Below are 12,500 nucleotides of genomic sequence, written 5' to 3' on the forward strand. Positions count from 1 at the left end.
TTTTTAAATATTTGTTTATTACGTCTTATAGTTTATTTAATTCCTAGTTTCCTTTCCTCACTGGGCTATTTTTCCCTGTTAAAACCCTTGGGCTTATAACATCTTTCTTTTCCAACTGGGTTTGTAGCTCAGCTAGTGATAATAATGATGATAATAATAATAATAATAATGATAGTATTAATGATAATAGCCTCTGTACCATGGTTTTCCTTTGTCTATTGTTAAGAGGTATCTTGCTTGACGGTATATCCAGACACTATCTTATCAGTTTTCTCTTTCTCTCGTTGTCTTTTAACGTTCATTGGGCAAGCTTAATATAAGGGCTAAGGATGCTTGATAGTTTATCAAGAGGTAGCCTTTTCCTTGTTAGTCTGCGGCCCAGTTGTGAGTACCATGCACCCCCCCCCCCCTTCACAACTCAACCAAATTAGATTTGAAATGTCTCGATCTGTTGAACACAAAACACATATATCAATGTTAAAATTGAAAATTTAGGGATACAATCCATGTTATGGCCTCAAAACTAACGGTACTGCAAAATGCCAATTTTATGGTGAATTTTAGCTAATATGTCAATACAGAAAGTTTTTAATATATTTTGTAATATACCACATGAAAGCTCTGAATATTCTCTATCAACCCATATTAGTCACAGATTTGTAGAAGCCAAGAGGATTTTATTACTGATTCAAAGTGAATACCCTAACATTTACAATGAATAATCATTAACAAACACTTTCTGCGCATTATATTCATATTGTTCACAAATATTATGCAGATGACTTTCATTTATTAATTTAATATCATTGTACATTTAAAGAGCTGACTAAAAGCTTATCTACACATTGGGTGTAGCATTATTAAAATTCCCCGAAACATTAAGAAATGAACATTGACAAAAGCAATCTGAATAATTTACAAAGGTACATGGAATATCAAACAAACATCACGCATTAATGATTTTCTAAGATTTTGTAAAAAATCAGCATAGATATTAAAATCATTTATGGGAAAAAAGGAAACTATCATTCAAGTAGCATCCAGAATTAAACATCAGCAATAACTAGAAGTCATTATTACTGTCTGAACAATAGCCATTCTGTTTGCCTGTGACTGCAGCAAATTCTTCCCCATCATCTGATTCCCTTTCAATGCCAGAGGTGTCTCCAGATGAACGATCAACAGTGTCTGTGAGCTATTTTGGAAGCATATCTCCATCATACCAAAAGGGCTCCAGATTTCCATTAATTATTGTCCTGCCATGACTCTTACTTGCAGGTGGCATATCAGGCTTTACAACATGTGATCTTTTCCAGACCCCAACTTGATAATTTGTTGGTCCAAAGCTTTTCGAGATGATGGTAGTGTGGCCATATCTAAATTTGTGTTGCGTGAAGTTTTAATAGGCGTTTCACTCCATGTCACACATTTCAGTCAGCTTCAGGAAGCGCAATTCATCAACACTCCATGTATGTGGTCTTCCATACAGTGTACATATGAACTCATCAAGTTCATCTATCAGTTGTCTTTGAATGTGCCAAGTGTTTCCCAACTTAAAACCCCAGCCACCAACGGAATATCAGAAAGTCCAGAGTCGTTCATCTTTTTGCCAATCATTCACAAATAGGCACAGATGAGATATAAGGTACCAATAAGTATCAGGTGCTTTTCATACCTTATTGGATTGTTCCAAACAAGGTGGTATGCTTCCATGCACACCCCCAAGTCAAAGGTGGTGATGACATACCACTGTTTGACTTCGTTTGTGGCTTCTTCAGCGCGCCGCAGGCATTCTTCGACTGTTTTGTTGTCTGTTATTGTGTGGGCAATCACAGAATGGTAGTCAAACTTGCAGGTCTCTGGCCAGTTGTGGATATGTATCCTGTCAATGCGGGTACTTACTGTGTAGTAGAATGTTTCAATCGTATCAGCACCCATAAGGTGTGAAGGATCTTTGTTTGGAGAAATGCATCATGTCCGCCTGGAACTTTGTGATCGACAGTGGTCATCTGAGGACATATAAGTTGTCCTACATAGCAATCTGGAAGATCCTGTGATAGTGCAGCATTTAGTGTGTGATCGATATTGATACCTCTGTGGTCTTGCAACAGGATTCCATGTGCAGTATGAATCGAACCTATGTCAGTGATATTGTTCAGCAGCTGATCAAAGTTGTCGAATTCAGAATGAAACACTGAAGGTGATTGAAGTGATCTAACTATTTGAAATCAGAATGAAATACTGAAGGTGATTGAGGTGATCTAATAATTCGTGTTGACAAATAGCTTTAAGTATACTCCATGGCTTGTGCGATAGTAGTTTCCAACTCAAGTGAAAATAAATAATTTTCAGTGTCCCATTAGGTTCAATTTCATGGTGAGACGTTCACTCCTGAACTAATTGCGTAGTGTCATGCTCGATATGTGCATCTGCTAAAGTTTAGAAAGCTTTAGCATCCCCTTTTTCTCCAAGACAACATCATCAATTACTTTACAGATATCAATAAAGGCATGCTGGTGATCATCTGCGTCTTCAGCTTGTCTGTTTATGAGATCCGTGTTTGTGCTTCTCCATTTCTCTGAGTTTTGCATGTATTTCATATGACATGACTTATGAAATTTGGCTTCACAAGCAAACAGATCTTTGTCCCTGATTCGAATAAGCATCTTCTCAGCATCCTTGTTTTCTACCATCTCGGACACTTGGCCAGCCATTACAGTCAAAGATGCTCATGTCCTCCGTGGTCTATGTGCCTTTGGATTTCACCTTTTTTCGTCCTTCTGAATTGCAGAATATGCAATCAGGTGTAAACAACACTTGGTTTTCCAAAGTTCTCCAAGATATTCTTGAACTTAAGAGTTCTTCAAATGCATCAGTTGGCTTCCACCCACAAGGTCAGGCATCAATTTACATGTCTCAGTCATTCGTTGCACAAAGCCTGCTGGCTGAGCAAGTCTTCGGTCTCGCACATCTTTTAGCTTTGCAAGCTTCTTGGTGTCTTCTGATCGAAAAGGAATGACTGTTCCATACTGCAAACCTGGAATGTGGATGATGCAAGCCAGACCACCACTATCTTGGACATCCCTCCGCCTTTTGCAGGTGGGCTCAAAGTCAGAATCAGAACTCATCACTCGCAAACCTAAAAGGAAAACAAGAAAATGCATTAACAATGATGCAAACTTAGTTTTAAAATATCTTATCAAATTACTTGATCTGAAAGATGAAACTTTAATATGGTATTGATACCATTAGATAAATAATTGTAAGTACAAACTTGACTAACCTGTGTTGATAGTTTCTACTGATAACAAAGTTCATCCACAAAAATCATCTGGGCAAATTTGAAAATAAACTTATTAAGAAAACTCATTACACTTCGTCACTGTGTTGATCATGGTTTTCATGGGGTGGGTTTAAGGAAAATTGTCCAAATAAGGTGCACTTTTCATTCCACAACATAAGACAATCATGATTTATGGACTGTACGTTTGTTTTTAGTCAGGATGTACTCCTTATTTTGGTATCAAAGCTTTTTAAATTTATAATGATATTAAATGTATAAATTAAAGTTATTTACATAATATTTGTGAACAAAATGAATGCAATGCACAGGAAGTGTTTGTTAGTGATTGTTCATTGGAAATGTTAGGGTATTAACTTTGAACCTCTAATAAAATCCTTGGTTTGTCTTCGACAAAACTGTGTTTAATATGGATTGATAGAGAATATTCAGAGCCTTCAGTTGGTATAGTACACGATATATTAAAAACTTTCGGCATTGACATAGGTAAAAAACGAACATCCATATTTTCAAAACCTTGCCGATCGGTAAAATTGGCATTTTGGGGCATCGTTACTTTTTATGCCATAACATGGATTGCATCCCTAAGTTTTAATTGTTAACATCAATATTTGTGTTCACTAGATTGAGACGTTTCAGAAAAATTCAATTTGGTTTGATTTTTTTTTTTTTTTTTTTTTTTTTGATTGGGGGTCCGTTTATTCTTCAACTGCACATATAGATTTGGTTTATTAAGAAAGTCTTAAGATTTTTGGTGATCAAGGAATTCTGAAATGGTTTTTAAATCCATCTGTAACAAAAAAAGTGTTTTTTATTCAAATTCTGTATTCCGGATTATTCTTTAGCACTGTCGTTCAGTTAGTTCTTTGTGTATGTTGCATATGATTTTACATAATTCAAACCATTCTTTGCATTTAGATCTCCCTATCTTGAAAAAAGTTATCTATACAGGAAATTTTAGTAATAAAACTCAAACAAAATAAAACTCTTAAATTTAATTGGGTTTCAGAATAGTTTTTTTTTTAATTTAGGTTAAATATTTCTAAATTTCTTGAAAGGATGTTCGGTTTGGGTAACTATAAAAATCGTTTGAGAGTATCCTTAGGAGGACCGACCTTGTGTCAAAGGGTAACGACAAGGGGGGGAAAGTTTCGGTCCTTCCCAATTTCCCGCAACTTCAAGAGAGCCCTGAAGAAAAACAAACAAACATTCTATTACCCCCTAATAATAATAAACTTAAATAGTAACGACAAGGGGGTAACGGCTGCAAAAACCTAAATTAGCATAAACACATCTCGAAAAATAAAATAAAGAATTAGAGTTAAAGGATCCTTCAAAAACTTATATTTATATATAGGAACATTACTTCCATGAAGCTGATCCTAGAAATTAGATTTTCGAAATGTTAAAATAAACGAATAGTATCCGAAGATAAAACAAATTACTTACAAATTATTATGTAGTTTTTTATGCTTCAATAGGTATATATTTAGTTTAATAAGATATGTTAATATGAATCAGTAAATATAACGATTAAATTCAGGACTATTAAGCAAGTTTGCAAATAAGTGTGCCATCATTTCCATTGGTGAAATGATAAGAAGGCTAGGATCACTTTAGAAATAGACACCCATCATTTCGTTGTGACGTACCTTAAAGCCTTATCGGCACCTCGGAAGTTCGGCAATAAATGAAGTATATCCTGTGTCTAAGATGGTAAGAGACATGTCTTCGTTGCTGGCAAGACTTGAGCAGGAGCGGTGATTTGGGCACAGTTCGTTGTAATTAGCCGTCGATTATTAATATAACCGTCGAGCTTGAAAGAAAAGCAACCGGCTCTATGTTGATTCCACCAACCAAACCAACTAACTGACTGGTACGAATTTTCCAAACGGACTCCACTACGACTGTCTCAGCTGCTCAGCGTTTCCTTTCCTCGGAAAACAAAGAAACAAACAGTAGTAACTGCTCGTTAACAGTTGTTATACCTTCGAGACTTGAAAGGTGTTTACCGTCACAACGAAAATATAATTACATATTCCCTTTATAAGCTCGAAGTAAACATAGAAAAACTCAATTAAATTTACTAAATTATACTAATGATTACATTATTCAAATTAACAATAATTAAACCAAATATTAAACCTTTAAGAACGCATTATATAAGAACAATGATAAATAGAAGAAAAACATAAGTGATGTAATAATTTTACATCATTTTCAACACTCCAGGGAAGGGATTCAGTCTTTTTACAAAACATGTAAAAAGTTGAATTTAAAATGAAAACATGCATATTTACAATTACATATTTACAAAGTTATCAAACCATCTGAGTCTTGGAGCACATGCCTAGTCCTTTTCTCTGACTCGACTGCTGCCCTTCTCCTTGACCTTCCTCTAAATTTAGGTTTGGCATCTAATTCCTCATTAACTGAAGGATTGATCTCTTCAGCAATATCGGGTTTTAAAAGAGGGATGAGACTGGTTATATGCCTTTTCACCAGCTCATTTGTTTTACCTTTCAAAACGATAGCATTAGTCACCTCACCACTTGTATTCTTAATTACCTCTGTAATTTTTCCCATAGGATAGTTAAGGGGTTTTACATGAGTCTCTTTGATTAAAACAATATCACCTACATTAAGATGCTGATGACGACAAGGACGATATCGGTCCTTCTTATCAACTGCCTGTTTTATTAGGGTAGCTAAAAACTCCGAATGATAATTGTCTATGAGATTTTTTCTGATTGCATTTAGTTTTTGATAATTATTCTTTATCCTTTCTGACGGGGTGGTACCAAGAATGTATTCAAGATCAATCTCAGGATCAGGCTGTAGATCAGGAATGACATTGATGGATAAGAGATCATAGCCATGAATAAGCCTTTCCGGAGTGATAGGGTGAGGAACAGGCTCGTTGCTCGAATCCCTTAATGCCTCTTTAAAAGCAATTGGTCGCTTATTCACCAAGTGACAAGTTTGACTAACAACAAATTCAAAATCTCTAAATTCTAGAACATTTGTACCAATGGACTTATTTATCAAATGTTTGACCATCTTTATACATATCTCTACCAAAGAACCCATCTGACTGCAGCCTTTAAAATACCGATCAAATTTTATCGATTGTACACCAGCCTCATCAAAATGCATCTGGGTTTCAGGATCTTTAAGAAAATCCATTATGATGTTACCTCCTGCTACTATCTGTGTGCCTAAGTCACTTACACAAAACTGTGGCAATCCATAATCAAACGTGTGAAGCATAGAAGAACGAAGGAATTCTTTAACAGACATATCCACACAAATCTTCAAATTGACTGCTCGAGTAAACATACAGGTAAGGCAAAGAACCCACACTTTTAGCTTTCTATGTTCCTGTTTAACAGTATAAGGACCAAAGTAATCTATGTACACATACCCAAAAGGAATCTCAGAAGGATGCAATCTAACATCACGATATGGGGACTGATTCAGTTTCACAGAACGACCATTATACCTTTTGCACGTAACACAATCCTTAAGGACATTTTTAACAACTGAGAAATAGTGAGGTATCCAAAACTCTTTCCGCAGCTCTGCTAAAAGTGAATAACATCCAGCATGTTTCAGCCTTACATGCAAATCAAGAATTATCAACTTTGTTAACTCACTATGCTTGTGCAAAAGAATAGGGAAATAGCATCTTTCACCCTCTTTCCACCGATCACATTTGCTTCTCACCCTCAGAATTCCAACCTGATCAGGATAAACATTAAGCTGACTGACAAGATTGGGTATGTTCTTGACCCTTTTCAAATCAGACCCAAAATAATCAAAGACTTCAGGGAAATAGACAAGCTGATCTTTCATAATTATGTGCATAACAGCCTCTTTGTAATACCCAGATTCAATAACCATCAAATCCTTACAAGTTGGTCTGTTCAACTTTGTGCGAGCCTTCCACTTATTCCAACATCTCAGAACCCTAGCAATTACAGCCACTAAATGGCGAAAGTCAGAATATCTGTTTGGAGAAACTAGATATTCAGATGATATGGAAAGTTTATTGCACTGTATATTATAACTACCAACGTCTTTGCTTTCAACATTATCATCATTGATCTTGAATAAAGGATTCGGGATGGTGATACTCAGTACATTTTGACTTATAGCTACATCACTTGACTGAATTTGTGGTCCTGAGAAATAGTTAGTTTTCTTGAGTTGTTTGTATGATAAACATCTAGTTATGCAATCCCCAGGATTATTCTGCCCACTTGTGAAGGTAAAGTTCACAGGGAAGATTTCACAAAGCTGATTTATACGATGTAACCTATTCAATATAAAATTGGATTTTCCCTGCATTTTATCAAGTTTACTAGCATAGGAATTTACCCAAGTTAACGCTACCAAACTATCAGAATACAAATTCAGTGCTTTAATATTAATGGGAATGACACATGCAGGACCAGACAGTTCTTTATAAAGTTCCATAAGCATCTCTGTACCTAAACTAATAGCCTGCAACTCCAGGGAAGGGATTGATTTAGTCTTCAAATTTGTGTTCACAATTCTGTTTTTGGCCAATACAAAACTAACCTTACCTGTATCTATATTCTCAATATAAAGTACGGCTCCATACATGAGACTACTTGCATCAACACAAGCTAGTATCCTATAAGATGCATCTCTTTCCCCTACAAACCATTCTACCATAATTTCTGGAGTTGCATTAGCTTGTCTTGAAATACAGTTCCACTCTTTCATTCGCTCTTGTGACAATGGATCATCCCATCCAAGTGATTTGTCACACTGTAAGCCATGCATAAAAACTCTAGATCTGTTAAAAACTGGTCCATTGAAATTATATAAATCAAAATTAGAGGCTATCGACCTGAGAATTAAACGTTTTGTATTGGCTGATCCCTCAAGAGCAATAGGTCTAGTTGACAATATATCATCTTGCCTATGCCACTGCAAGCCTAAAAGTTTAACTTTACTGTCAGTTTTGTTTTCAAGACCAGCATCAATATCCTCCTGAAGTGAACTATCATTAGTAACAATTTGTTGTAATTCCATCTTATAGGGCTCAAAAATAGATGGCAATAACTGATAAGACCATTTCAAAGTTGATGAATCACTACAAGTGAAAGCACCATTATCCACATAAAATAATTGATAAATCAACCTTTTCAAACATACAACCTCCTCAGAATTCCCTTCAGTATCCAGGACCAAAATCTTGTATAAACTCAACATCAAAATTGTTGGTGAACATCGTAATCCAAAACTCCATCGCACATTCCTATACCCCACAAGAGAAAAATCTCCTTTCTTTACATTACGATACCAAAGAAATAGTAATTTATTCTGATCAGAGGGATTCAGCTCTATTTGGTTAAAAGCTTTCCGGATGCCAAAGCATAGAAGCTTAGACCCAAATCTCAGGTGTTAAAGAGCTGAAGCAATCTTTTGGTTTAAACAAGGTCCAGAATGTATACTCTGATTATGACTAACAGTAGCTGGCTTAGACAAATCTTTTTCACAAATATTCGAGAGAAAAACTACCCTACACTTAGTGGTCTCCTTGTTTAGTTTAAACACACCCATGTGCGGTAAGAAACTCTGCTCAGGATGTTCCTCCATATACTGATCCAAATTTGGAATCCTCTGTATTATACTAAGTTGTTCTTGTTCTTTAATGGCATCATCCATCAAATGTAAATGAAGCTCATTCTTTCTTAACTTTTTTAAGTTAGATTTTAGCACAGCTTTAGCAAGATTGTAATTCCTACCAAGAAGATGAGATACTTTACTGTTCCATAAAAGAGGCATGGATATCCTGCCCCTTTCAGTACGAACAGAATGATTCAAAGCAAATCTAACAAGTTGATCATTGACCTCTGAAGAGCAGTTTTCGAATTCTAATTGGTCATAGTTTAATACCTTCTTCTCATCATATTTCATGAGAACTTCGTTTGCAGCTTTATTCAATTCAGTCTCCGAAATACTTCCATCATCTTTCAACACTGCAAAATTTGATTCAACATCAAGAGTTACCTCCTCTTCCATAAAGTTTGAATCATCACACAAGATGCTTGAACCAAAGCCTACATAGACAACAGAAGACTCTACAGACAAATAAGTAGAAATGTCCGAATTATTACCATTGTATGAGGCATAATTTAAATCAGGTAAGTATTTCAAATTAGAAATAGTGTTCTGCAGATTACCCAATAGCATAACCCCTAGAGCACATTGACTATAGACAGAGGGAATCGGCTGACCAAAATTTACCATTGAGCTCAAAAGACAATACATAGAATTTGTACCTAATATGAAATCAATGTTATTGATCTCCTCCTGATGGTTTAACAATTGATTGTCTGCCAAGACATACAATAAACGCAGTTGTAATCCTAGAAAGCTGTGGAAGTTTCAAATTTATATCAATAGATGGTACACAAAGTGCTTCAATCTTGAACCTTTCCTTACCTATCTCTACCTCTACTTCCACAAGCTTAGTTACATACTGCTTACTCGAGTTAAAACCGTTAACAGTCAAATGTACCCTTTCTTTTAACACCTTGAGATTACTAGTATTGGCTACAGCTTCCGTAATAAAATTAGTCTGGCAACCACTGTCTACAAGACACCTAATCTCGACCCGGTTACTTAGGTAACAAGTAAAAGTAGGCAAAATTGACTCTGTACTGGTAGTCCGTAAAGCACCTACTGATAGAATCATGCCACTAGAAACCTCCTCTTTGGGAGCAGATTTACAGTTTTTCCCTTTTTTGGACACTGTTTGACTCTGAGAGGTAACAGGGGTTGCTTCGATTTTATTGGTGGCACCCAGTAAACTCCTTTCTTCATTTCCATTTATACACAGATAGGTAAAATGCCATTTTCCACAATGAAAACATTTCTTTCGAAAAACAAAATTACAAGATTCGGTGGAATGATTGGCTTTAGCGCACTTTAAACATCCTCCAATTTCCTTCAATTTGTCAACTTTGGCCTTCGGACTATCATAATACTTACACTTATAGATAGGATGAGAAGAGTCTCTTTCCTTGTCTAAAGCACATAAAGTACACTTAACTGAAGGCCCGTTAGTCTTGCTAAAATTGACATTAGTAGCCAAATTTGTTGTTGAAGATTTGATATTAAAACCTTTAGAATGATTTTTTGAATGGAAATTCTGGGTAGCTAATGAATATCGTTCTGCTGCCTCAAAAAATTTATCCTTTATTTCATCCAATGAAGGTCTGGTCTTATTTGTTATGATAGTCAACTGATTTTTGAAAGTATCATTCAAACCTTGCCAAAAGAAATAATTCAAAAAGTCATTAGTTTCAATTTTTTGCAACTTAACAGATTCAATACAGTTTTTCATCTGACTAATATAGAAAATGGATCTGTGCTGTACGTTAATCTCATCTCTGCTATTTGTTTAATAGTATTGAATTTCTGCAGCGAACCAAAAGTTCCTTGGCATCATTATAAGTCTGTTTATCCACTTCAAGTGAACTCAACAAAACGGAAGCACGCCCCGAAACTTATCCCTATCCTTAAGCTGAAAGGAGCCTGTGGTATCCTCAAATTCTGTTAAGAATTTGTTTATATTTTCCCCTTCAGTGCTACTGAAAGTAGGAAGGGGAGCAGTAGGACTCTTAAGCAAACTCCTTGCAGCATCTAAGGTACTAGAAGTGAAAGAGACAGTATCTTCAAGGAAGGCTAACATTTCATTGAGTTTATCAATATAAGATTCACAATTCGCCAATTCCACTGTAAGTTTATCACTACTTTCTTCCTCTTGCCATATCAAGGCTTGAATTTTGCTATCATGGTCCCTCAAGTCATCAAGATACGATTTAAACTTAGCTTTGAGGACATGTTTCTCAGAGGTGGTTTTAGTTTGGAGTGAAATCTTATTGTTATAATACTTTGTCACTTGTCCTCGGATATATTTCCGACTATTGATTAAAAGAGACAAATTAGACATGATTACAAACTTTTATTTTTTCTGTAACAAAACCTCAAACAATCTTTCATCAATTTAAATAGATGATTTAAACCTACTGTATTTAAATGTACCGAATCTCTATACAACCTCTGGTTATCTAATCTCCCCTGGCTTTCCACCCTAAACAGAAAATCTTTACACTTTAAACCTAGTACAAACTTATTGAAATAGCGTCTAAGTAATTTATAGTGTTCTGTAAGAGGGACATCAAACCTATTCCTGTTTACATGAAACCTCAGCTCTACTTGCGAGGCAATAAGGCAAGTATTTGGTAGTTTTTCACGAACTAAGATATAAAATGCTCTGCAATTTTCTTTGACTAAGGATAAGTCTATGTCAGCTTTTAAGTCATTACCTCCCAGATATACAATTAAATAGTCAGGATTATAAGATACCAAAGGATCTAAAAGACTAGTATTGTTAAGAAAGATGGAAAATGTGGCACCTCTCCAACCAAAAAATGACACTTCAAATTTCACATTATCAATTTTTATTTCTGATCCCTCAAATCTCCTTTCGAGATCAGAAACATATGAATGTCCAAAGACTGCCAATTTCATAACAATCACAGATCAGTCAATGTCATCCAAGAAAATGTTGACGACAAAAATGAACAGTACAAAATAGAATAAGAAAATTTCAAATACAGAACAAGCCCAAAAACCACTCCTACTCTCATCCAAACCAAGCAACCAAACCGAACTCCTTATTTGCAATCCTGTCACGGTCGCCATCTTGAAAAAAGTTATCTATACAGGAAATTTTAGTAATAAAACTCAAACAAAATAAAACTCTTAAATTTAATTAAAGGTTTCAGAATATTTTTTTTTAATTTAGGTTAAATATTTCTAAATTTCTTGAAAGGATGTTCGGTTTGGGTAACTATAAAAATCGTTTGAGAGTATCCTTAGGAGGACCGACCTTGTGTCAAAGGGTAACGACAAGGGGGTGAAAGTTTCGGTCCTTCCCAATTTCCCGCAACTTCAAGAGAGCCCTGAAGAAAAACAAACATTCTATTACCCCCTAATAATAATAAACTTAAATAGTAACGACAAGGGGGTAACAACTGCAAAAATCTAAATTAGCATAAACACATCTCGAAAAATAAAATAAAGAATTAGAGTTAAAGGATCCTTCAAAAACTTATATTTATATATAGGAACATTACTTCCATGAAGCTGATCC

General features: G+C 35.3%; 1 protein-coding gene and 2 long non-coding RNA genes across 5 annotated transcripts in view; 1 reads left to right on the forward strand and 2 right to left on the reverse strand.

The window, feature by feature from the left end:
- LOC137622197 (uncharacterized) overlaps positions 1-12,500 on the forward strand; it is a 229,672-nt gene that overhangs the window by 90,014 nt on the left and 127,158 nt on the right. The window lies entirely within an intron of this gene.
- Positions 2,117-6,701, reverse strand: LOC137622182 (uncharacterized). Of its 2 annotated transcripts, none has more exons than XM_068352623.1 (2): positions 4,954-6,701; positions 2,117-3,139 (listed from the first exon to the last, which is right to left on the reverse strand). In XM_068352623.1, exon 1 carries the CDS (start codon positions 6,638-6,640, stop codon positions 5,612-5,614), a length of 1,029 nt encoding a protein of 342 aa, XP_068208724.1. In that variant the 5' UTR covers positions 6,641-6,701; the 3' UTR covers positions 2,117-3,139; positions 4,954-5,611. The 2 variants fall into 2 exon arrangements, with proteins under 2 accessions (XP_068208724.1, XP_068208732.1); XM_068352631.1 differs by lacking the exon at positions 2,117-3,139 and adding an exon at positions 4,363-4,489.
- Positions 11,292-12,500, reverse strand: part of LOC137622193 (uncharacterized) — a 1,751-nt gene continuing 542 nt past the window's right edge. The window contains exon 2 of the long non-coding RNA XR_011040381.1: positions 11,292-12,309. This is a non-coding gene — a long non-coding RNA (uncharacterized lncRNA). The remainder of the gene's footprint in view (positions 12,310-12,500) is intronic.

This window comes from Palaemon carinicauda, chromosome 2, assembly GCF_036898095.1.
Source record: "Palaemon carinicauda isolate YSFRI2023 chromosome 2, ASM3689809v2, whole genome shotgun sequence".
Lineage (NCBI taxonomy): Eukaryota > Metazoa > Arthropoda > Malacostraca > Decapoda > Palaemonidae > Palaemon > Palaemon carinicauda.

Bases quoted from the DNA above. Each gene is read 5' to 3' on its own strand.
- LOC137622182 (XM_068352623.1), bottom strand. From the start codon at position 6,640: ATGTTTACTCGAGCAGTCAATTTGAAGATTTGTGTGGATATGTCTGTT.